This window comes from Amblyomma maculatum, chromosome 5 (assembly GCF_055883805.1).
Source record: "Amblyomma maculatum isolate TAMU_Amacu chromosome 5, ASM5588380v1, whole genome shotgun sequence".
Taxonomy (NCBI): Eukaryota; Metazoa; Arthropoda; class Arachnida; order Ixodida; family Ixodidae; genus Amblyomma; species Amblyomma maculatum.
In genome coordinates, this window is record NC_139348.1 from 48,117,859 (window position 1) to 48,144,965 (window position 27,107).

At 47.1% G+C, this 27,107-nt stretch overlaps 1 protein-coding gene across 1 annotated transcript in view; it reads right to left on the minus strand.

Annotated features, from left to right (window-relative positions):
• The window catches only part of LOC146188261 (uncharacterized), a 143,934-nt gene that overhangs the window by 97,654 nt on the left and 19,173 nt on the right, over positions 1-27,107 (minus strand). The window contains exon 6 of the mRNA XM_084605015.1: positions 20,357-20,457. Coding sequence (XP_084461141.1) covers positions 20,357-20,457 — 101 coding nt within the window. The remainder of the gene's footprint in view (positions 1-20,356; positions 20,458-27,107) is intronic.

Genomic DNA, 27,107 nt, shown 5'->3' on the forward strand with positions numbered 1-27,107 from the left:
GTGTCGGCGGCGCGTCGCTCGCAAGACGGCTGTCGGCCGACGGTCGCCCAACTCCTATGTCACACTAGCCAGACAACGTGGGAAACCTCCCCACCGACCAGGCCCACTCATTCTCACTCTCTTCTCGTGTCATTATACGTTCATTTTCTTAATCCTTTTATTTTTCTTTTTTCCATGCGAAATTCTCCTTTTTGTATAGCTACTCCCTATTTTATTTTTCATGGTTTATTCTCGTAACTACTTAAGGAATGCTTAATTTTAATTCCATTTCATATATTCGACCATACCAAAACATGCGCCTCAACAGTCGTGATTATGGGCCGAGACTGAATAGTGCCCTGTAATTTACGGCTCTGGTTGCCGGATCAGAACGACGTCAGTGTTTGAAAAACAAAAGCTGTCCACGGCGAATAAGAGACAGTGTATATTCAAAGCTAAAAAAAAAAAAAAAAAAAAAAACGCTACCCTTGGGATCGAACTCACGACCTCCTGTTTGATAGCCAGCTGCGCTAACCACTGCACCACAAAAGTAAGGCGTAACCGGCACTTTCAGAGGTTGGGATATGGTTCTAGCTAATACGCTGTCTTGCAGTGTGAAAGTTGCAAAGGTAGCAGGAGCGTTTACCGCTTAACTGACTGTCCAGCTTGCTGAGAGTGAACTGCAGATAGTTTGAATCATGCCACAGTAGCAGGTAAAACTTTCGGCAGATTTTCTAAAACCTTAGGTGGATTTCACAGGGCCGGCCGCGGGACCACGACTGCTGTTGGTTCTGTTGTAAAGTTTAAACGCAAGTTCTGCGCTTTTTGCGCACACAATTCTTGAAACACATTGAATTATGCAACAAAAAATTATTGCGTGATGCGTAAAATAGCGTTGAAATTGGGTTGCGAAGTAGCGACGCAGCGGCTAGACGTTAAACACAATGATCGAAGTGCGCAGGAGGATCGGCATCTCTGCTGGCTTCAGGAAAATAATCGCTTCTTTTCATCATTTCTTTGTCACGTGCTATGTTCATTTTGCACTATTCTGTGCAGTTCGGAAAAGCGGAAAGATTGCTCACGGTCCCGACGAGCGCCACAAATCTATGCGCCCCGAATTCACTCGCCCCGAAAAGAAAACGCTGCCGTTGATATTCCACACGCATTCGGCGGCCTTGAGTATTTTGGCGGCTCACGCTCGCGTTTCGGTCAGGGATTATGCATTGACTCTACTTTTTTACGTATATTAGTGCTGAAAGGTATTCGCTGTCGACGTGGTGTACTAGTCGGTTTTGCGTTTCGAGAAAGTTTTTGCTCGGCGGCCGATCTCTCGAAGACTCGGCCACCGACAGTCGGCAGACTGGTTTTGTCGGTGTCCCCGGCCTCAAAGCCTGTCACACTGGGAAGACATTTGGTTTTCGGTCGTGTTGGTGTCGTCGTCGGCCTAGTGTGACAGCTTGGTCGGCCGCAGACACGGTCGGCCGACGAGTTCGCCGACTGTCGGTGTCGTTGTCGGGTCTGTGTCGGTGTCGTGTCGCGCTAGTGTGACAGGCCCTTTATACGCAGAGCAAGAAGGAGCACGAAAGCTTGAGAAACACATGAAGTATTATGCATTACAAGCGCTGTATGTTTTTTTTTCTTCCCGTATGAGCCTATCGCTCGGTAAAGTACTCTCTTCATCACTTTATTTATTTTGGCTGTGGTTGATGGTTGATTGCGAGTATGAGTATGCCATGTTGGGCCCTGAGCAATGCTAACCAGCTGACGCAGCGAGCAGCGCCAGCTCGCATGCAATCACGGAGTCTCCTCTTGCGTCATAGTGTGCGTCACTCTACCAGACTAGGTAGTCGGAGGAAACGGTTTGAATTCGACCGCCGGAAACAAGAAAAAACATCAACTTCTTATCACAATATCTCAGCAATTATTCGATTTTTTGCTGCCAGATATGCAGCGACAGTGTCACCAAATGCAGTTTATTAGATTTTCATAGCATTTTTGGGTGTCTTTAGTGTCCCTTAAAGGAGCGGCAGATTTTTTTTTTTTTTTGCGAGAGAGGGTCAACTATTTTTGTCGTCGTGCTGAACGTGTGGACTAGCATAAGCTATGGTGGCTGCAGATGTTAAGAAGCAGCATATGTTTTTATTTTTTTGCGAGAGAGAGGGTCAACTGTACTTGCCGCCGTGCTAAATGTGCGGCCTATATGGCATAAGCTGCAGATGTTAAGGAGCGGCAAATTTTTTTTTTTTTTGAGAGAGGGTCATTTATTTTTGCCATCATGCTGAACCTGTGGAGTAGCACAAGCTATTGCGGATGCGGATGTTAAAGAGTGGCAGATTTTGTTTTTCTTTTTTTTTTTGCGAGAGGGTCAACTATTCTTGTCGTCGTGCTGCATGTGCAGCCTATATAGCTAAAGCTGCAGATGTCAAAGGGATACTAAAGAGAAAAATGAAGTGGGCTTGCATCGATAAAATGCCAGTTCATGATTAAAAATAAAGCCACTCTTGCTGGAAACAGAGCTGTTATAAGGTAGTAAAAAGGTAGAACAGAAATACAGGTACCGCCGCCACAGCTGAAATGACCGAGACTCGCTACTAGAAATCACGTGCCGAGCAAGGAATCCCGGAGGCTGCAAATTGCGAATTACATTGCCCGTTGGAATGCGGCAGTAGGTTTTGTCTCGAACATGACGACATGCTTTTACCACACGTAAATGACATCAAAGCAACAATGTAAAGTTGAAGGCAAATATAAAAATTATACGTGGCGGCGCCAGAGGCGCTCACTTCAGTTTCGGTCATGTTTCGGCTCAGGCAATTCATTCTTGCTCGTATAGTTTCATTTTGGACCTGCGAAGCCTGAAATACGAGCTCGGAGCAGCAGACATGCCTACCCTAAGTGCTTATCGAAGGGAGATCAGGACTTGGCACCATGGAGGAAACAAAAATTCGGCGGAAGCACGCAGGCTCCGCAAGCCAACCTCCTCTGACGGCGCTCCCTTCTCTCTCCTGCACACAATTATTTTAAGAATTTAGCCAACATACTTGCCAAACTCAAAAGCACCTGGGTGCATAGTATTCTGTAGTGACTGTGGATGCCCCAGCGGAAAGCGTAAAGGAGTGGACTACAGAATGTTGCGTGTCTCGTTGCAACAAAGAAGTTACTTTGCAAATGTTTCATTGTACTCGCATGTTTATAGGGACACTGGTGAGAACTGCAGGCACATTTTGCAACCATGGTTTAGTCAGGAAGACTACGGATACGAAATAATATATGTTGCATGCTGGCTGCAAGAATACATGTATTTAGGGTCTGCGTTTTAAAAATGAAGACAATTTTCGTCTCGTTCGATGCCTATGCTCACGTATCGCAAGCGTATCATTTCTCGAGGAGTGCACGTAACAGGATACTCACTGTTGGAGTGACAGCCCTGGGCGGTATATATGGCGTTATATCCGTCTAGCATCCCGGCACACAGCATTTCATATGACAGCTTTTGTTGCTGAGGTGGTTGGTTTGATTCCATGTTCGCGAGATTCAGCGCACAAAGGCGAAGCACAAGAACAAGGACAAAGCACGAAACACAAGAGCACTAAGGACAACTGGACGAAGCAGATGAGCGCTTCATCCTTCTTGTTCAGAACTTTGTGCGCCGAGCCCCCCACGTCACGAAATACATATGTGTCCATGGCAGCGGCAGCTCCTAGGGCAGCGGCCCGTCTAAAGGTCCAAAGTTCCAAAGTTCCATCTATTGTCTGTGCTCAGCATGCGCCTCAGATTTCTAGCACAGGCATCGCATAGCGAAGGCACTCCTCAATAAGAGGAGCCTTCAAAACCCCAACCGAAACCAGCTACCATCTACCGCTTGCAGTGTCACATGACGGCTAAATTCCCATAATACTTTTCACTATATTTTTTATGACTACGCTTCCCTCTCAGCCCGCAGCAATCCCTTCTTACTCCATGCTCGGCACCCACCTGCAAAGTGTTCTCTGCTCCCCACGCACCAGCAATCACAAAGCCCCCCCTTGCGTGATAGTGTGTGTCATTCTACCCTACAACGTAGCAAGAGAAAACCAGTTTGAATTCGACCGGTGGCACCAAAATAAACCGCAACTTCTTGTCGCAATATTGCGGCAATAATTAAATTTTTTGCTACCAAATATGCGGCAACAGTGTCATGAAATGCTGTTTATTAGATTTTGATACCACATGTGGGTGTCATTAGCGTCCCTTTAAAAAGCGGCACACTTTTTGCTTTTTTTTGCGAAAAAGGGTCAACTATTGTCGTCGTGCTGAACATGTAGTGTAGCGTAAGCTATAGCGGCTGCAGATGTTAAGGAGCAGCAGATATTTAGTTTTTTTGCAAGAGAGGGTCAACTATCCTTGTAGTCGTGATGAACGTATGAAGTAGCATAAGGTCTGGCGACTGCGGATGTTAAGCAGTAGCAAATTTTTTTTTTTTGCGACCGAGGGTGAATTATTTTTGTCGTGTTGCATATATATGGTGTAGCACAAGCTGTGGGGATTGCGGATGTTAAGCAACGGCAGATTTCTTAGTTTTTTTGACAGAGGATCATCTACTTTTGTCGTCGTGCTGAACGTATAGAGGAGTACAAGCTGTGGCTACTGCAGATGTTTAGCAGCGGCAGATCTTTTTTTTTTTTTGCGAGAGAGGGTCAACTAATCTTGTCGTCGTGCTGAATGTTTGAAGTAGCATAAGCTATGGCGGCTACGGATGTTAGACAGCGGCAGACTTTTTTTTTTTTGCAAGAGATGGTCAACTAATCTTGTTGTGCTGAACGTATGGAGTAGCACAAGCTGTGTCAACTGCAGATGTTAAGCAGTGGCAGACTTTTTGCGAGAGAGGGTAAACTTTATATTGTTGTCATGCTGAACGTATGGAGTAGCATAAGCTCTGGCGACTGCGGATGTTAAGCAGTGGCAGATGTTTTTTTTTAACACGTGAGGGACATTTACATTTGTCGTGCTGAACGTATGGAGTAGCACAAGCTGTGAAGACTGCGGATGTTAAGCAGCGGCAGATTTCTTTGTTTTTGTGACAGAGGGTCAACGACTCTTGTTGCCGTACTGAACGTATAGAGGAGCACAAGCTGTGGCTACTGCAGATGTTTAGCCGCGGCAGATCTCTTTTTTTTTTTGCGAGAGAGCTTCAACTACTCTTGTTGTCGTGCTCTGAACGTATGGAGTAGCACAAGCTGTGGCGACTGTGGATGTTAAGCAGCAACAGATTTCTTTGTTTTTGTGACAGAGGGTCAACTACTCTTGTCGTCATATCGTCATACTGAACATATAGAGGAGCACAAGCTGTAGCTACTGCAGATGTTTAGCAGCAGCAGATCTTTTCTTTTGTGAGAGAGGGTCAACTACTCTTTCCTCGTGCTCTGAACGTATGGAGTAGCACAAGCTGTGGCGACTGTGGATGTTAAGCAGTGACAGATTTCTTTGTTTTCGTGACAGAGGGTCAACTACTCTTGTCGTCGTACTGAACATACAGAGGAGCACAAGCTGTGGCTACTGCAGATGTTTAGCAGCAGCAGATCTTTTTTTTTTTTGCAAGATGGTCAACTTTACCTTGTCGTCGTGCTCTGAACGTATGGAATAGCACAAGCTGTGACGACTGCGGATGTTAAGCAGCAGCAGATTTTTTATTCTTTTTTTTTGCGAGAGTGGGTCAACTACTCTTTTCGTCGTGCTGAACGTGTGGAGTAGCATAAGCTATGGCGGCTACGAATAGATAGATAGACAGATAGATAATGTTTATTTGAGTGTGCCTCAACAGCCAAGTGGCCTAAACGAGCGCACACTAGGTCAGATACATCAGAACACTTAATAACATTTAAAACCAGGCATGAAAACAATAGTTAGGCAAATATGTCCGTGTCAATGAACGTTTTGTTATACAAGATTTTATATGAGTCATTGGACAGTTGACGTGCAAATCTGGATAAAATGTGTCAAAACATTTTGCGGCCTTTGCATGCGGCACACGAAAATTCAGTGACATCAGTAAGGCCCCACAGTTAATGAAACCGCGCACAATTTTTTGCAGAAACTGCATGTCACGTATGAGTCGCCTGTCACCAAGAGTACACATATTTAGGTCTGCCAAGAGAGAATCGTAGTCGTAGAAACGACAGCGTCCAATATATCTACAGTGTGGACCACTTATAGCGTAACCGCTTTTAGCGCGGAACTGGTTATAACGCGGGTTTTTCTGACTCCCGGTATTCGTACCATAGAACTCAATGTATAAGCAGACCGCATAATATGCAGGCGCGCGAACCAGAATACCGGTTATTGCGTGGTATTTGGGAGGTTGAAGGGCGCACTCCACGCCCTTCGAGGGAGTGCAGTCTGCAGTGGAGAGAAGTGGCCGCAGTGGCTGTTGGGCGGACGCGCGCGACGAAAACAGAGAGGAAGAAGGCAACCCCGAAGCACCCGACGAAAGGCAGGCGCGTACATGGAGCATGTACGTCATGCTGGCAGCGCTCAATCCGAGCGTGCGCGGCACGGAGTGCGGGGTAGAAGCAGTAGCGCAGCCTTTTTTTTTTTTTTTTTCCGGCCCGCCAGTCTTTTCGTTGTGTCCGTCGTCGTGACTTGTGCTACTTGTGCTGTTGATTGTGCTGTCATGGCGTCGGCGTCTGCGTCTTCAAGCGGCGTGAAAAAGCGGCATACTTTATTGCCCGAAACGAAGGAATGCATTATAAAGGACGTCGAGAGCGGGTTGAAGAAACTGTCGGTGGCGGCAAAGTATGGCATATCCGACACAACCGTGTCGACTATTTACAAGAATCGGGAGAACGTGCGGCAGCAGCTGCTGCAAGATTCTTCTTCGCTGTCGCGAAAGGGAATTCAAGCGTCGAAGTATGAGGACGTGGACGCAGCACTTTTCAGATGGTTTCGAGAAGTGAGGGCTCAGAGCATACCAGTAAGTGGCCCCCTGCTCCAACAAAAAGCTAGGTGCCTCGGTGCTCTTCTAGGCCACGACGACTTTAATCCACTTAATGGGTGGATCCAACGTTTCAAAGACCGCCATGGCATCAGCTGCAAAGTTGTTTGCGGCAAAAGCGGCGAAGTGAATGAGTCCATCGCAGCCTGGCTCCGTTTAAATTTGGAACCTATGTTCTCGTCGTATGCGGACAGAGACATCTACAATGCTGACGAAGCTGGCTTATTTTACAACCTCCTGCCCAACCGCAGTCTCGCGCTGAGAGGCGAACCCTGCTCTGGCCTCAAGGCTTCGAAGGAGCGTATCACAGTGTTGTTTTGCACAAATATGGACGGCACCGATAAGCGTCGCTTGTTCGTAATTGGCAAATCGGCGAGGCCGCGCTGCTTCAAAAAGAGTGAGTACCTGCCAGTGACATACAATGCGAACAAAAAAGCGTGGATGACGCAAGAGCTTTTTACAAACTGGCTTTGTAAGTTTGATGAAGATATGGTGGCAGAGAAGCGGCAGGTTGTGCTTATCCTTGACAATTGCACAGCTCATAACATCCAGCCAAAGTTGACTGCAGTCAACTTGAAATTTTTGCCTGCTGACACTACCGCTAAAAGTCAGCCCCTTGACCAGGGCGTCATCGCCACTGTAAAGGCACTGTACAAAACGCCTTTGCGAGAGTTCTGCTGAACATACAGCAGCAGCAGCCCCTCAAGGTGCATCTAAGGGGCGCAATTGACATGGTTGCTGCTTCGTGGTGGCAGTTGAAGGCCACAACGATAAGCAAATGCTTTCAGAAGGCTGGCTTCATGCGCAATGCCGAGGTTCTTGAAGCTGAGGAGCAGGGCGACGTTGTCGATGAGGCAGTCGACGCTGACGACGTGTGGTCCGGCCTCATTGAGAGCAACTTTGTTTCCGCGACAGACACTTTTAAAGAATATGTCGATGCTGATGAAAATGAGCTAGCTGTCTGCGAGGAAGTGAGCACGGACGATACGATTGTCGAAGCGGTGCACAGTGGCGTGGAGCTTGCGACCGAAGATGAATCTGACGACGACGATATAGACCCGATGCCTGATGTGCCTTGCAAGGACGCGCTCGAATGTCTGAACAAAGTTAAAATTTACTGCGTGAAAAACAGCTAGAGCGATAAGGCGCTTCAGTGCTTAAGTTTTGTTGAAGACGAGATCGTTCGGAGTGCAGTGAAAAAACGCCGCCAGACGAACACCACCGCATTCTTCTGCAGATAATTCACTTGTGACAAACATCGTTCCTGCTGAGTTGCAATTGTTTTATGTGTGTGTGTGTATGTGAAATGTGCAATAAATTGTGTTTAAAAGGTAGGCTGCTCGATTTCACATGCGTAACAGCCTAAAAACGCGATGTTTTGGTTATAACGCGGTACCGCTAATAGCGCAGATTTTTGCAACTCCCGCGACTTACGTTATAAGCGGTCTACACTGTATCATAAAAGATGCATATGAACTTACGCTGGACATTTTTATTTTTGCGCAATAGGTGGCAGATACATTATTCCAGGCTACTGACGCAAGCTCAAGACGCGGTCTCACAAGGGCACAGTATAGAGTGCATAGACATTCGTGCTGTTGAATTGTTTTTGTTAGTCTGTCTCAATGCACGTAACACAATTGAATTTACATGCAATCTAAATGTAGTGCGAAGAGAGGATAACCGATGGTTGCTGAGGGTAACAAACTGGATTCCAAGGGAAGGAAAGCGTAGCAGGGGGTGGCAGAAAGTTAGGTGGGCGGATGAGAAGTTCGCAGGGGTCAAGTGGATGCAGCTAGCACAGAACCGGGTTAAGTGGAGAAATATGGGAGGCCTTCGCCCTGCAGTGGGTATAATCAGGCTGATGATGATGATGATAAAATCTAAAATCAAGCTTTGAATCAACAACACCAAGGTCTCGTACATGGGCCACACGAGAAATATGATCCGCCAAAAGTGTATAATCAAACAAAACTGCGTCGCATTTCCTAGTTAGAGACAAGACGGAAGTCTTCTTAATATTCAACTTTAAGCGATTAAACGAACACCATTTCTCGAAGTTGTTAATGTCAGCTTGCAATTGGCGGCAGTCTTCAATATCTCCAATATTACGGAATAATTTGAAATCATCTGCGAAGAGCAAAATTCTGGAGTTCTTGACACGTAATGGCAAATCATTAAAGGGGGCATGAAACGGCTAGAAAGGTCACTGAGAAACATTTTCAATATGTAGAATAAATGCTTCTGAGCATTCGTCTAAAGTAAAACTCATCGGAAAAAATCCAGCGATTTATTATTAATTTTTAAAAACAGTGTTGTTTGAAATTCCCGGGCTGCGCCATTTCCGCGTGGCGGCGAGATTTGGGACTATTCTGCTGTGATTACCTACGTCGCAAGTAACAGAGTGACAGGCTACGACAGGCTCCCATTGGCTGCAGCCGCAACGGCCACTACATCACTGACACACTTCCGGTAGCTGCGAAAGTCGTCTGCTCGAGTGCTGCAGTGCATACGTGAACCCGAGCTTGGCGCTTCGGTTCGAGATGTTAACCGAAAAGGTGATGGCGCCCGACTGAAAGTGCGCGTCGGTGCAGGAGTTCAAAAAGACCACCAGCTGGTCCGCTTAACACCGTACCGATTAAATAGGCAGCATCAACCTTCATGTACCGACCGACGGCGCAGCAGCGTACTGTAGTCCCGTCTCATCTTTGCCGCATCGACCATTTGTGCGGCGTGTTGGTAATTAAATGGAATGTGCGTCAAAAAAAGGTGTACCCTCAGCTTCATCGCGAAAGTACACAAATTCGCACCGCTTAAGTGCAGCACCCGATGCCGCCAGGCGCGGGCACTGCGGCCGACGGCACTCCGGTCGTGCGCTGCTCCCTGCTCGTCACTAGGCCTTGTTTCTTTTGCACCGCAGCCACGGCGGACAGCGTTTTAGAATCGTCTGCTTCGCTGCGTCTCTAGTGTAGTCGCTCGCGTGCTCCTGTGCACGATTCTTGCGTGTAGCTTCGAAAAACAGTGACAACCTGCGCTGCCAAACTGCATGTGGCGAGCTGCTTTGCTCATGTTTTGCGCCGTTGTTTCTGGCTCGGCCGATGCGTACACATGAGATAAAACACGCGTGCACGTTATACATTGGCACTTCTTAAACGATGTGCGTCCGACTGAAAGTGCGCGTCGGTGCAGCAGTGCGAAAAGAGCACGAGCAGGTCCAATTCAACACCATACCGATTAAAAAGGCAGCATCAACCTTCGTGTAAACGAAACATGTGTCAAAAAAGGTGTCCTCAGCTTCATCGCGAAAGTACACAAATTCGCACCGCTTATGTGCAGCACCCGATGTCGCCAGGTTACCGCAGAGATGTCATCCGCGGGCGCTGCGGCTGACGGCACTCTGATCGTGCACTGCTCCCTGGTCGTCATTAGGCCTTATTTGCGTCGAAGCCACGGCGGACAGCGTTTTGGAATCACCCGCTTCGCTGCGTCTCTAGCGTAGCCGCTCGCATGCTCATGTGCGCGATTCTTGCGTGTCGCTGAGAAAATCAGTGATAACCTGCGCTACCGAACTGAATGTGCGAGCTGCTTCGCTGATGTTTTGCGCCGTCGATTCTGGCTCGGACGATGCGTACACATGAGATAAACACGCGTGCACGTAGCGCATTGGCACTTCCTAAACGATGTGAGAAAGGACGTCAAAAAAAAACAAAACACTACACTATCCTTTTTGTTAATCTCAATTTTAAGATTCGTGGACGAATAATTCGTGCTCACCTGTCATCCGATATCCAAACTCTGTAGCGATAATCAGTCCGTGCTCTCGTCGGTGATACGTACGCGTATACATTCCATTCGTTATGCACAAGTGATGCCTCTCGCCGACCATAATGAAAGCAGCTCCGGACTAAAAGCGACAACGACGTATGTTTACACACGGGCAACTCGCACGCTCGATCATCTGCAGCATCCGTGCAGAGTCGATGCTATCGCGTCAACTCCGCGAGGGGTCACCGGCTGCCGTTGGTCAAACCGCAGAAGACGGTACCAAAGAGACTGACCCAGGCAGCGCGAAAGAAGAAAGCGGTCTTGTAGAAAGCCGTGCTTGGCAGGAGTGCACGCTCATTTGCGCTGAATGGGACAGGGATATGAAGGAAAGTGCTTCCTCCGCGGCGGCCGCCGGTATGTGTGGACAGCAGCTTCCCACCTACAGGTATGCGCTCGCGAACGACCAGAGTCATTCGAGCTGCTGTCGCACACAATTCCGAGAGGTCAAGAAACTGAAGAAACCGGCGGTCGAGGAAGACAGCAGACAAGGTTGAAACCTATGCAAACGCAGACGGGACTTGGAAGGCAGAGACCGTGAATGCATGGGCGACGCTCGGGGAAAACAGGCGCGACGACCGGAAGTCTGAGAACCGAGCGTCATCCGATGACGCTTCGTGGGCGGGGCTAGCGGGGTGGAGTTCCCGAGCTGTTTTCTTCGTTTTTTTTCTGGTGTCTCCAAGTGATGAGTTGAGGAGAGCGAGGAGGAGTGCCATTTTTAATTGCCGATATCTCTGGTGTTAATGAAGCTAGCTAAAAAATTCTTGCGGTGAATTGACCTGTGAGGGAGTACCTATCTCTCGACCGATTTGCTTTACCCCATTTTAGGCATTGCATGAACCCTTTAACAAACACTAAAAACAACAACGGTCCTAAGTTGGAGCCCTGAGGCACTCCCGAAGATGATAGAAATTCGTTAGACACACAGCCGGAAAATCGGACCATGTTACGGCGGCTGCCAAGATAGCTTTTGAGGCACCTACAGTACATGGGGCAAAGTCCGTATTTTTCCATCTTCATCCGAAGTACCTCATGGGAAACCATATCGAAAGCTTTAGTCATGTCAAAGTAGACTGCGTCTACCTGACCGTGATTAAATACATGTGGGCCAGTATAATCAAGAAAGCTGCATAAATTCGTTTCCACAGATCGACCTTTTAAAAAAACATACTGCAGAATTGAGATCTTCTGCTTGAAGTATGAGCCCATGCGTTCGTACATAACCATTTCAAAAACTTTCGCAAAAGAACAAATCAGTGACACAGGTCGAAAGTTGTTCACATTGCAAGCATCGCCAGGAACAGGAACAACACTGACAATTTCCAATGACAAGAAAAAACATCAGTTTGCAATGATAAGTTGAACAAATGCGCTAAAACAGGGCCAGAACTGTCAGCACATCCTTTGATTATGAAGCTGGGAATTTCATCAACTCCTGTTGAAAGTTTTGGCTTAAGTTTCTGAATCGCCAAAAAAACCTCATGCTCGGTAACATTATCATAAGCCTAACAGTCAGCGCTGTCTTCAAAAGTGATAATAGCAATTGCATTATCATGGCGCACTAAACAAGAGCTGAAGTGATTAGCAAAAGCTTGGCACACATCTTGAGGTTTAAAACAGATACCATCACACTTCTTTATCACAGCAGCACTAACCTTATCATTTCGTTGCTTGCGCACAAAATCCCAAAAACTGTTTGGTTCCTTTTTAAAGTTCTGTTCAAGAAGTTTGTGCTACTTGGCTTCATCACGTGCAATCAGTTTTTTCACAATTTTTCTGCACAATGAATATCTATGGTACCAATACTCACTTTCTGATTTCATGTAGAGTTTATGATACTTGTGTTTTTTCTTCAAGTAACATCTCAAATCATGCGAGAACCAGCAGGGAAATCTACACTTCTTCAATTTACAGCGTGGTATACATTTTGCATTATACCCTGTACAACTGATGTAAGTAGCTCGACGCCTGTGATCATCAATCTCAAGCAATTCTGACCAGTTGTAGGCCTGAAGATCATTGTACAGCTTCAGGTAGTTGCCATACGCGTATCTAAATTTTTCTGGCACCATCTCACGCACTGGACGAAAAGACAAAAAGAACGATAAGTAAACGGGCAATAATATTTGTCTATCAGAACAAGAGGATAGCGCACCGCTTGCACGGCAAGAAGAGGCACACTAGATAGAATTAGAAAGCAGCGGCAGATTTCTTTCTTTTTTTTGCGAGAGAGGGTCAACTAATCTTTTCGTCGTGCTGAACACATGGAGTAGTACAAGCTGTGGCGACTGCAGATGCTAAGCAGCGGCAGACATTTTTTTTTTGCGAGAGGGTCAACTACTCTTGTCGTCATGCTGAACGTGTGAAGTAGCATAAGCAATGGCGGCTGCGGATGTTAGGGAGCGGCAGATATATTCTTTTTGCGAGAGTGTGTCAACTATTCTTGTTGTCATACTGAACGTGTGGAGTAGCATAAGCTATAGTGGCTGCGGATGTTAGGCATCAGCAGATTTTTTTTACTTCAGTTCAGTTTCGGTTATGGTCAGTTTCGCCCACAATAGTTTCAGTTATGTTCCAGCTCAGGCACTTCGTGTGTGCTCGGGTAGTTTCATTGTGGACCTTCAGCGTCTGAAATACAAGCTTGGAGCCGCAGATGCGCCTGGCTCATTCACATTTCAGCGTTCAGAGGCACAAGCGAGCGAAATCCGCTGCCGCCGTCACGCTCCTTCGTTCACACTTCTGAGCCAACATATCGCCACCGTCGCCTGCGAGCTCCCGTTGATTCTGACTTGACCGCTCGACTGCCGCTATGTACCGTATTTACTCGAATCTAACGCGCACCTTTTTTCCGATATATCGTGTCCAAAAATTGGGTGCGCGCTAGAATCGAGTACGACCCTAAATCTCCGATATCATATCGCCATCGGCATTTCAAAATGGCCGCCTGGTATGCACTTCGAGCCTACTAGCTGGTCTAGCTGTCTATGCCTAGCTGCAGTAGCGTCCTTCGTGTGCTCTGGTACATGTGCTTTGGTTAGCCTACCCGTTTTCTGCGATTGACCGACCAGTATGGACGTGCCGAAGATTCGTCGAGTTCATCATGATGCCGCATTTAAACGGAAAGCCATCGTGTGTGCAGAGACGGACGGAAATCGGGCCGCATCACGCGCATTCGGAGTTCCGGAAACATGCGTGCGGGACTGGCGCAAGCAGAAGGAAAAGATTTTCGGCAGCAAGGCTACACGAAAAGGTTTCAGTGGACCGAAGCAGGGCCGGTTCACCGAAATAGAAGAGCGGCTCGCAGAATATGTTCTAGAGCAGCGAGCGGCGCAGCGGCCAGTGACGACGGACCTGCTCAAAGTCCGGGCGATGCAGCTAGCCCTACAAACAGGGCTAACGCGGAGCGACTTTAAAGCGAGCAGGTGCTGGCTGTCTAATTTTATGAAGAGAAAAGGCTTTTCTCTTCGAAGGCGGACAGGGATATGCCAGAAGTTGCCTGAAGAGTACGAAGAAAAGCTGCACAGTTTTCAGCGGTTCGTTCTAAGTTTGCGCCGCAAGTACGGCTACCACCTCGGCCAGATTGGAAATGCCGATCAGACACCGCTGTACTTTGACATGCCTGCCACCACAACCGTTGAAAAGAAGGGGGCGAAGCAAGTGCGCGTGTTGTCTTCCGGCCACGAAAAAACACGCGTCACCGCAATGCTTTGTTGCACCGCGGATGGACACAAGCTGCCCCCGTATCTCATATTCAGGCGCAAGACGCTCCCGAAAGGAATCGTGTTTCCGAGTGACGTGATTGTGCGCGCCAATGAAAAAGGTTGGATGACAACGGACTTGGTCGCCGACTGGATCGATAATGTCTGGCGCAAGAGATCCGGCGGCAGTTTGGGCCTGCGTGCGATGCTTGTGCTCGACGCTTTCAAGTGCCATCTCGACCAACGCATCAAGGACAAGCTCGCTGCGTGCAACACCGACCTTGTCGTGATACCAGGTGGCATGACATCGCAGCTCCAGCCGCTCGATGTTTGCTTGAACAAGCCAGTGAAAGATAGGATTCGGGCGCTGTACACCGAATGGCTTGTGAGTGGCTGCCATGAATTCACTCCCAGCAACAGAATGAAGCGTGCCTCGCTGCAAGAGTTCACTGGATGGGCGAAAGATGCGTGGTGCACGATACCGTCTGCCATGGTCATCAAGGCCTTTAAAAAATGTGGCATATCGAATGCCATGGACGGCACCGAGGATGAGATGCTTTGGTTCGTCAGCAGTGACAAGGAGTTGTCTGACAGCGACGACGAGTGAACCTTGTGCCGGCATAGTGACAATCTTGGCAAGATAAGCCGTTTCCTTTTGTGTGTGTGTTTTTTAGTGCACCGAGATTAAATCTTTGCTTTTCCAAACGAGACAAAGTTGTATTGCTGTATGAAAGCGTTAGGTGCGCGGTACTCTTTTTCGCGGAGAACGGGTGCGCGTTACAATCGGAGCTTTTTTTTTTTTCGGGGGGTGGGCGTCACGAAAAACGGGTGCGCGTTACAATCGAGGGCGCGTTAGATTCGAGTAAATACGGTACACCACGAAAAACATGCATATGCCAAGTGCCAAAGAAAAAATGCATTATCATTCAATTGTTCACTAAGTCATGGCACATCTGACCCACATAATGTGGCAACAAGAGCTTAAACGTGCTATTTACAGGCATCTGAACAAACGGGGCACACTTGCCGCTCATACCAAGTCGAGCATCAATATTATTCCAAATGTTATCGTTCCCCTATTGCATCCTTGCCTATTGCACTGGTTGCCTGGCGAAAAAAGGGCTTCAGATAAAAAGTAAAAACTAAAAAATAATGAAGCACCACAATTGAATTAAAAAGGTAAAAAAAATCAATTTGCAGGAAAAGAAAGCGACACCACCATCGGGCTTCGCACTCACTACTTCTTGCTCCGTAACTTTCCGTGCTAACCACTCGGCCACACCGAGACATAGGAAGGTGGGAAACATTTCTGCATATTATGTCACGGCAGCATTTATAATGGAACTTCATGTTTCGAGGTGTACAGGCCATTGCTGATGGTCTAAAAATTACAACTTCTTGACCATCGCAGCATGCTGCCTGCTCTCACGACTTGTAACTAAAGTTCTAGATGCCTATGCGGACTATATTGTGCACTGGAACCATTGTAACATGTAGAATTTCACAGCACTGGCCAATTTAGGGGCACCAGCTCTTCGGTCATGCTCTGCTATCGTGGACATAATTTTCGCTAAACATTGAGCTGTAGAACAAACCTTGAAGGAAAAAAGTGTAACAAAGCTTCAAAACTGGAAAGTGCAGCAGCGAGGACACTATTTTTCTGGTAACTGAAACTTACGTGTATGAAAACATTTCAGGAAGCATTGCCATGACCGAGGGCTCGGTTTGATTATGCGCAGTGCAAGAAGGAGCGCAAAAGCTTGAGAAACACGTGAAGTAATATGCATTACAAGTGCTCTATGTTCTCTTTTCTTCCTTTATGCGCCTATCGCTAAGTAAATTACTCTCTTCATCATTTTATTTATTTCGGCTGTGACCGATGGTATGCTGTTGTCATGTTGGCCCCTGAAGGGTGCTAACCAGTCGACGTTGCGGGCAGCGCCGGATCGCCTGCAATCACGGAGTCTGATTCCTCCAACTACGTAGTCGAAGGAAACAGTTTGAATTCGACCGGTGGGACCAGAAGAAACATCAACTTCTTATGACAATATCTACGCAATTATTCGATTTTTTGCTGCTGGATATGCGTCGACAGTGTCACCAAATGCAGTTTATTAGATTTTCATAGCATCTTGGGTGCCCTTTAGGGAGCGGCAGATTCTTTTTTTTTTTTTTTTTTTGCGAGGGTAAACTTCTTGTCGTCGTGCTGAACGTCTGGAGTAGCATGAGCTATGGCTGCTGTGGATGTTAAGGAGAAGCAGATTTTTTTTTTTTGCGAGAAAGGGTCAACTATTGGCATCGTGCTGAATGTGTGGACTAGCATAAGCTAGGGCGACTGCGGATGTTAAGGAGCGGCAGATGATTTTTTTTTTTTTTTCCAAAGAGAGGGTCAACTATTCTTGTCGTCGTGCTGAACGTGTGGACTAGCATAAGCTATGGTGACTGCGGATGTTAAGAAGCGGCAGATATTTTTTTTTTGCGAGAGAGGGTCAACTATTCTTGTCGTCGTGCTGCACGTGTGGACTATCATAAGCTATCGTGACTGCGGATGTTAAGGAGCGGCAGATATTTTTTTTTTTTTGTGAGAAAGGGTCAACTATTCTTGTCATCGTGCTGAACGTGTGGACTAGCATAAGCTATGGTGACTGCGGATGTTAAAGAGCGGCAGATATTTTTTTTTTTTGCGAGAGAGGGTCAAATATTCTTGTCGTCATGCTGAACGTATGGACTAGCATAAGCTATGGTGACTGCGGATGTTAGGGAGCGGCAGATATTTTTTTTTGCGAGAGAGGGTCAACTATTCTTGTTGTAGTGCTGAACGTGTGGACTAGCATAAACCATGGTGACTGCGGATGTTAAGGAGCGGCAGATATTTTTTTTTTTTTTGCGAGAGAGGGTCAACTATTCTTGTCGTCGTGCTGAACGTGTGGACTAGCATAAGCCATGGTGACTACGGATGTTAAGGAGCGGCAGATATTTTTTTTTCTTTTGCGAGAGAGGGTCAACTATTCTCGTCGTCGTGTTGAACGTGTGGACTAGCATAAGCTATGGTGACTGCGGATATTAAGGAGCGGCAGATATTCTTTTTTTTTTTTTTGCGAGAGAGGGTCAACTATTATTGTCGTCGTACTGAACGTGTGGACTAGCATAAGCTATGGTGACTGCGGATGTTAAGGAGCAGCAGATATTTCTTTTTTTTTGCGAGAGAGGGTCAACTATTCTTGTCGTCGTGCAAAACGTGTGGACTAGCATAAGCTATGGTGACTGCGGATGTTAAGGAGCGGCAGATTTTTTTTTTTTCTTTTGCGAGAGAGGGTCAACTATTCTTGTCGTCGTGCTGAACATGTCGACTAGCATAAGCTATGGTGACTGCGGATGTTAAGGAGCGGCAGATATTTTTTTTTTTTTGGGGACAGAGGGTCAACTATTTTTGTCGTCGTGCTGAATGTTGCGACCTATAAAGCATAAGCTGCAGATGTTAAGGTGCGGCAGAAAAATATATATATATATTATTTTGTGAGAGTCACCTATAGACCTTATGCAAAATTGCTTCCATCTATTGGACCTTCAGCAAACCACGCTACGCGACGCCATGTTCAAGGGTTGAGTAAGTCGTCCGTGCTTACGGCTGCTGCCGTCGCGCTGTGTCGGCTTTGTGCTCTAGGTTCCGTGCTATTTGTTCGCATTCAGAGCAAAAAATGACGGAATAATAGATGATTGACTTGTCCATGCTGCCTAAATTTCAATTTTACTTCCTGATGCCATACTGCACTGTCAAAACGTCTTGCGAACGGTAGTATCAGCATACCTACAAAGGGCAAAACCTTCATTGCTGCTCCGGCGCTTTCCTTGATACACTGCCTAAATATGCGTCCATGAAAGTGCAGAACTTACTGATATTGCTTCCGGGTGTAAAAGATGTCTGCAACGTCATTATGCTGCGTCAGCCCCCGCAGCATGTTTTTGAGTCCAGCACGGGCAAGGCTCAACTTATTTCTGTGTATGGTATGTTGTAAGAATACGCGTACATGAAGGAGCTTAATGTTTATCTTTTTTTAATATAGGACTGATGCCTATTAGCGCCTCGATGGACCTTCACAATTCCCAGTACAGAGCGCGCACTACTGTTCCCAAACTCTGTCTGAAATTTTAGCCACTGATGTATCTCGTTAGCATGTAAACAACCATATAATGCAACAAATGTTTGGTTTGGGCTAGTTGGTAGCAGTTTTTTGAAGACATAGCGCAAAAAAGACGGGGACAACTAACATAGATGTAGACAGGACAGGCGCTATAGACCTTATGCAATATTGGAGAAGACCTTATTAGCGCCTGTCCTGTCTACATCTGTGTTAGTTGTCCTCGTCTTTTTAGCGCTATGTCTTCAAGAAACCATATAATATAGCAGATTCCATATTCTATATGTTACTAAAGCCCGCAACCACGTGAATTTGCTGGCGAAACGCTACTGGTCAACGACGTGATTCCGTGAGCGCTAATCCTCATTAGATATGTAGCTCCTGTTGCCATCATATCGCGCTTCTAGTTTGTGAAAATAAATATATAGCAGATACGGCTGTCTGCGATGTCACATTGCAGAGTTCTGCCTTATACCCGGCGCAACGTCAAGACCCTTCGTGGACGCGTGTTCGTGCAGTGCTTTGTGCAACGTGCAGCTTTTGCATCAAAGTCATTATCTTCTCCAATGCGGCATTTTGTTTTCTTTTTCTTTCTGTAATTCTTGACAGAATTGAAGTAGTTCAAATATTTTTTTCGTTGTCCATGTCATGTATGAGCTCAGTAGTGAGACAGGCACTAACTATCGGAGCCTATTCGGACTATACCAATCTCTAGCATTTCAGAAAAGCTTTTTTTTTGTTTGTTTGTTTGGGGGGGGGGGGAAGGGTAAGGTATAATGGCTTTCTTTGCCTGTGAAGATTTTGAATAAAAACTAATAGCACTGCATTCTATTGCAATATTCAACATTAACGACACTCTTCACGAAATCGTTTTGTGCAAACGCATAGTGAACCGTAACCATGGCAACCAGCTGTGTTGCTCCACAGGTGTTCCGCCATTGCGCTTGCTACAGAGAGGAGGAGGAGATTAGCAGCATCAAACAGATGAGCGCCAGCGCAGAGAGAAGCAGAAGCGTAGTTTCCACACTTTGCATCATGCGCCACCGCGGAGAGCTGACCGAGTGGAGCAGGAAAGTGTCTGTTGGAACCGCGATAGGCAGGACATGAAAGTGGATGCTGCCTATAACATAAGTGAACTATGACGCGTTCAACAGAGTGCTGGTTGTGTTAGGTGCAACGCTTTGTCGCCTGCAGCCAAATCTTTCTTTACAAATCAATTTACAAGGAAAATATGAAAACATAACCGTGGCCCGAGTAGGTGTAGCAGTTCATCATTCCGCAATGTCTACCCAAAAGTAAAACGTGCCTTCCTTTACCCTATATTATAACTTAAGCAAATTTGAGAAAAAAAATGTGAATTGAAAAGGCATTGTTACAGGGGTTATCACTAGAACAGTCACAACTTTCGCTCTATCACTAGGTTCAAGCCATGCTCAAACCCCAACAATTTTTTTCTGCATTTGTTACCATAAGGTACAGTTCATTTGTTCGTGTCCTCCAACAGCGAATTATGTCACAAGAGAACCACAGCAGCCATGCACCAAACCTTCCTCAAATGACAACCTCAGGCTCAATCGAGCTAGACTTTCAGCTTCTCAAGGAATTTTACAAAGTGATTGTGATGACATCAGCAGAAACACTCTCTGAAGGAAAGCAGTTAAATGTTCCGTTCAACGGGAGTTCAATAAATGCGAAACCTTCTCTACCTTCCTTCCTGTCCATTGCTCAAAGTCCAAGCAGTCACTCACCAGTTTTGCCCCAGCAGGTGAGTAGTAATATATGTCTGACATCTGATGCCTGGTGCCTTGAACACCCATTGTACCTCGCACCACCATTTCCCGCCTGAACCCTACCATGCAAACAAAGACAGCAACACTCATTTTCCAGCACCAAACGACTAAACGATTGACACAGCACCATAAAATTCAACAGATAAAACACATGCTCCTCAAGCTCTTACAATTTTTTATACCACAGCACACTGACCTAACTCAAACCAACCTAACATGGCTCAACATCACTTAAAAGCCATGTTGAGCTATCAGAGCACTGTTGCAACAAACAACTTTCATTACGTGTGAGCCTCTGGCTAAACCCTACTTTGCAGTCTACGAGATATTTTAACCGATTAAAAGCGTGCAAAATACATGCAACACACTTGATGCAGCAGCCCTACCACTTCCCTGCAGGTACAGCCAAACACGGATAATTCTAAAATTGGTTATACAGTCGAAAGTATCGAACTCTAACTTTGATATATCGATATTTCAATATATAGAAATCTGCTTGAGACGCCGCTTGCAATTGTGAAAAATGATACTGTATTTGTTGCGTAATCAACCCACTCGTGTAATAAACCCCCCTCACTTTTGCCCCCGAAAATTTTTCTAGAAAAACAGTTTGGTGGCGCATCTCTCCTTTTAGACTGTCGCATCCACAGCTTTTTTGGCAGTGTGCCAAGATGCTACGCAGCGATAACGTCATGGCGTGTTTACCTTTCGCCTACACTTTTGATAGATCCTGTGGCGGCAAGGAGCGAACTTGGCAGAGTGCCCGTGATGGCTTGATTGCACAAGCCTGGCTCGATTTATCACGCCGCACTTGGGCCAGGCGTGGTGCACTGCCACAAAATCATTGACAAGCGTGATAGCTGCAAATGCCGCTTGAAGCAAACAATGCTAAAAGTCGGTGTCATGATCGCAGCTGACCGCGTGCTTTCATTGATTCATAGATGTAAGAATGGACGACTCTCGCAAAGAAGCAAAAAAAGAAAAAAATGTGCCGCTGCTTAATGTCAGCAGCCGCCATAGCTTACAATGCGCCACATGTTCAGCACGACAGTAAGGATCAACGACTCCCTCAAAAAAAAAAAGAAAAAGGAACTAAGAACTATCGCTTCTTAGCGTCCGCAGCCACCATAGCTTAAGCACGTTCAGAACGATGACACGAGACGTGCATCGCACGTCAGCCGCCCCGCAGAGAGCGTTCCCAACACACACTGAAGAAAGCGTCTGCCACGTGCTGAGCTGGCTTGTCCGTGCATGCTACTGCGAACGAAGACTGGGAAAGAGAGAGGAAGGGGTGAGATAAAGCTTGGCAGAAGAGTGGGCACACCCTTGCACTTCACTCTATCGCGTTTTGTGCTGGAGCGCCGAACTGTGCCCTCTCATTACTTCCACGCGTGACTTGAAAGCGTCACGCGGCAAATGGCCGAGGGTGATGCGATCGTCATTGAGGAAGGCACACCGTCCAATGCGTGGTGTGTAGTTCGATATATCGAACGACCGGTGAAATTGAGTTCGATATAGGTCGCAGCTTTCCTATACTTTTACATGGGATTTTCAAGGGAATATTCCGGGAGTTCAATATACCCAAAATTCAAATTATCCGGGTTCGACTGTATCGAGCTAATAGAACATCCCCTTGAAAAGCTCACGTAAAAGTATAGGAAAGCTGCATTTATATTGAACTCCAATTTCACCGGTCATTCGATATATCGAACTCCGCACCACATATTGGAAGGTGCGCCTTCCCCAAAGATGATTGCATCACTCTCCGCCATTTGCTGCATATTGTTTTCAAGCCACGCACAAAAGGAACAAGAGATAACAGTTTGGCGGCGACTGGTCTAGAGCAGTGCCGCGTCCTTTCCCCAAAGGCGTGCATATCTGTGGATCGTTTGTCATGTGCCAGCATGTGTGCTACATGTGTGAAGGAACAAGAGGGCTGCAGTTTGGCAACGACCGGTACAGAGCAGACGCAGCCAATGTAGCCATGGTGTTTGGTAGAAAAGAAAAAACGCAGTCGACCGAAGCACAAGGGTGTGTCCATTCTTCTGACGAGCTTTCTCTCTTCCCCGTTTTCGTTCGCAGCAGCACACACTACGCATGTGCTGAGAAGCAAGCTCAGCCGATAGCAGACAACATCCGACACTTACTCCAGTGCTTGTTGTGAATCCTCTGTGCGTAGCGGTCACGTGCGATGCACGTCTTGTATTGTCGTGCTGAAGGTGCGGCATAGCGTAAGCTATGGCGGCTGCAACAATTAAGTGGCAATTTTTTCTGTGAGAGTCATCATCTTCATCATTCTTTATTGACCCTTAAAGACCCCTAGGAGGGGTATTACATAAGGGGGGGGGGGAGAGATTGGAATAAGATAAGACATTTCAAGTCAGAACAAACAAAACAGGTGAAACAATCAATGTAAGGTAGGCTTAAATATGTGTGTAAATCAAGCAGACAGGTACAGTGAATCATCCAATGACAAAGTCAACCAACCTCGTCGTCGTGCTGAACATGCGGAATAGCATAAGCTATGTCGGCTGGGGACGTTAGGAGGTGGCATTTTTTTTTTTATTTTTGCGAGTCAACGATCCGTGTAGTGCTCAATGTGCGCCGTAGAGTAAGCTATGGAGGCTATGGACACTAAGAAGTGGCATTTTTTTTTTGCGAGTCATCCGTTCTTGCTTCTATGAATCAATGAAAGCACGCAGTGAGCTGCGATAGTGACGCTGGCTTTTAGTATTGTTCACTTCTAACGGGATTTGCAGCTATCACACTTTCCAATGATTTTGTGGCAGTGGACTTGGCTCACCCCAAAAGTGGTGTGATAAATAGCACCAGGCCTGTACAATCAAGCCATCGCGGGCATTCTGCCAAGTTCGCTTCCCGGTAACGCAGAAGCAAACATACAAAAAATTACAAGGGTTCAACGCTGCTGAACCAAATATTGAGCGAAAGCATTAGCAGCGGGTGACCCGGCATCCTTCTTTTCTTTTTCTTCTTCCTCAGCCCACATATAAAGCCCCGCTTTAACCAACCCATATAAACGAGCCTTAGTGGCCCATAGGAGTAACGTGAATGCGAAGGTCCTAGCAGGCTGATTCTGACCTAACCGTCCCATGTGAAACGAGAGACCCAAGTTGGCAGCTCCTGCCAGCCCGTGTGTCACGTGGGCTGTGACGTCACAGCGTCACGTGGGTAAAACCTAACTGCGGCTGAGTCACGCGAAGGCTTGGAAGCGCGAGTACCATTGCTTTTGCAATAAGAGCATAGCCAAAGATAAGCATGCTGTGATGTTATCGCTGCACAGCAACTTGGCATGCTGCCAATACAGTCGACTGATTTTTCGGCTCTAAAGTTTTTGGATATGCTTGATTATTCGAGCTTTTTCCCGGCCCCAGGACATACCATTTAAAGTCAATGTATTACGCTGCTCAAAGTTTTGGACACTCTAAATAGGGCGATTAGATTTTTCGGACATTCCAACTGTCAGTCGGGCCAACTGCCACACATTTTGAGTAGTGTCGCCGCCACCTTGTTTGTTTACTTTTTCCATCGATAGCCATAAAACCAGTGCCGGCCTTGAGTGCCGTTCCTCAACTAAACTGATGCTGGATTGATGCTTTATTATTTGCATATCAACTTCCGTTTCCGGGACGTCACTGCCGTCGCTGCTCGCCGCCGGAGGGCTTTTTTTTTTCTTTTAGCATGAACACTTCAACTGCCTGTTCCTGTGTTTGCCATGCGTTTCACATGCGTTGCCGAGCATAGCAAGTAGGCTTAGCCATGGACGTGCTGATGCGAGAACTACGTTCTGTCGCTACTATGGATCGCATTTAATTGAATCGGTTTCAGTTCTTTAAGAAGCTGTTTCCAAATTTTATAAGGAGATTTTTTTTTCCGTGCAATGCGGCAGCGACAAGGCACTCAACAGTCGGTGTTGTGATCCAGTGATTGGTGGTTGCGGTGTGCCTCGACAGTGGGAAAACCTACTCTGTCGATTCGCTCGAAGCACTTAGCATGCTCGCCCACGCGTGGAAGTCGGTGGCACCCAAAACACTGCGCAACTGCTTCCGCCACGCAGGATTTGTACTGAATAACGAGTCGGCTGCCTTAAAGGCCCACTGTCCACCCTCCGGTCGAAAATATTTTCTTCCCCGGTGACTGTGAGACTTCGCCCCTGGAACGCAAGGCCGCAAAATGTTTTTGAAAAGAGTAACTAATAACGCAGTTACAGCCACCGCAATCACCCGATTCTATCCTGCCTCTCTCCTTCCGTTCCCTCGCAAAGGTTTTTCCCTCTCCTGCCCGAGGTCGTCTAGCCTCTGCAATACAAATTCCCCTTCCTCCTCCGCGTTTGGTGGGAGGTGGGGCGTGGCTCTCCGCGAGCGCGAAAAAAAAAACGGTCGAGGGAGCGCGCGCCGCTGGATTCAGTCTGGCCGTGGCGAGGGAAAAGCGCGCTGCGAGCGGTAGACACCCATTCTTCTCCCGTCAGTCAGCGAGATGGACCAACGGACGTCGTTCCCGGTACGTACGTAATTATCGGGGCCCGTCGGGCCAGCGCAGGAAGCGGTGAAGCTGGCTTCTCAAAGGAGAGCATGAGGAAGCTTTGAATTGTATTTTCGAAGCTTTGCGGCGCGCGTGTCGCTGTAGAATTTTGCACAGACTATCTCCGGTACCTGATCGAAACACTGGGCTCCTTTTCTTAAAAGGGCCTTCCCTGGACAGTGGCCCTTTAAAAGAAGAGAGCGTCTTCGAGCAGCTGGCAGGCAATGAGCAGCTCATTCACGACCTTCGCACTGCAGGTGTCGAAAGTCCATCGACAGTCTCCTTTTCAGAGTTCATACGTGTGGACCACGAGTTGGAACTGTGCGCAGGGCTCACAGATGCAGAAATTATTCGCCAAGTGCTTGCGGAGTCTGAGAGCGACGACAATGACTCACCTGCAGCAGCGCAGCCGACGCAAGCTGAGCTGGTGCAAGCGAAATTCCGACGGACCTGTTAGCACGAAAGCGGAAAGTGGTGAAAAAAAGCATTCATGACTTTTTCCGGCCTCAAAGTGAATAATCGGCAATAAATTGAGCTTTCCTTGGGGCACATTTGTTTTTTTGGACAGCCCGATTTTTCAGACCTTTTCGTGGTCCTTTGAGTCCTAAAAATCAGTCGTCGACTGTAAATGAGCTATGGATGCGATGACCAAAAATACGACGCTGCACTGACTAATTTTTTTCACATTCTCAGTGGCGAAAGTGGAGGGTGGGTTCATTATGTGAGTGGGATGATTTAAGCGGCAAATACGATCTCATTTTTCACAATTACAAGCGGCACCTCAAGCCAATTTTTGTATATCAAATTATCGATATACAGTACAACCTCGATATAACGAACTTCAATTTAACGAAATCCCCGATGTAACGAAGTAGTTCAGTTTCGGTAACTCTGGGCGCATAGAAAACAATGTATTTTTAGGCCCCCTATAACGAAGCAAATTTTGCCGAACTTTCAATGTAACGAAATTTAGTTGAAAACTCAATGCCTGAACAAAGGTGTACCACGATCCTGAGTGGTTGAGAGCAGCGCCCATCAAAGTGCACGCAGCCTGAAAATAAGCGCAGTGCGGCCAAGGTGGGTCGACCTTGGCGCGGAGGTGCAGCACAACCGAGTGCGCTTAGAAATGTGACGACAATGATGATACGACGTGGCACACGCTGCGCCATTTGATGTACTACGCGGGATTGATTAATTTATAGGAAGGGAAAGGTGCGGTAACTGTCTCACTTGTTTCCTGTGGACACCTCAACCACGCCGTAAGGGAAGGGAGGAAGGTGGGAGTGAAAGAGGAGACGCAAACATGGTGTTGAGCAACTCCACTAGGTGGCACGAGCATCGACCCAGTTTAGGTGCCGCAGCGCAGCATGCATGCTCCCTACGCAGTTTATGCCTACTTTTTTGCGCAGCGCATGTCGGCGTGCTGTGTGCGTGCATTTGCTTGTTGTCACATGGCGTGACTGGTGACCTGTCCCTCGTCGTCGTCGTAGTCGCGACGCTTGTCTGGTGGCTCCGTTCCAGCAGCATGAGTGGCAAACAAAAAGTGCTCTCTCCTGAAGTGAAGGCCAGCATACTGGATGCCGTCGCGAAGGGCGAAAAGAAGAAAGATGTCGCCGCAAACTTCGAGATACCGCAAAGTTCACTCTCCACGATTTTGAGCTCCAAGGGATCCATCGACTCCTTAAAAAAGGGGACAAGCAGCCAGCGGAAAAGGTTGAAGGCAGCAACCCATGAAGACGTGGATAAAGCTGTTTTCAAGTAGTTCATGTCAACCCGGACGCAAAACATTCCTATCGGTGGTGCGGTCCTACCACAAAAAAGCAAGAGATTTCGCATGCCTGCTTGGTCGCGATGACTTCCAGGCCAGCAGTGGCTGGCTGCATAGGTTTAAGGCTCGACACTCGATCGTTGGCAAAAGCTTGAGCGGTGAGTCGTCATCGGCTGATGCAACACAATCGGCTGCCTGGATTACGAACGCAGTGCCAGATATCCTCGAGCGCTACGATCCCACAGACATATATAACGCCGACGAGACAGCATTGTTCTACCAGATGCTGCCTAACTGCACACTGGCTTTAAAAGGTGATCGTTGCCACGGCGGCAAGCATAGCAAGCTACAGATCACAGTCCTCCTGTGCGCCAACATGATTGGAAGTGACAAGCGTATGCC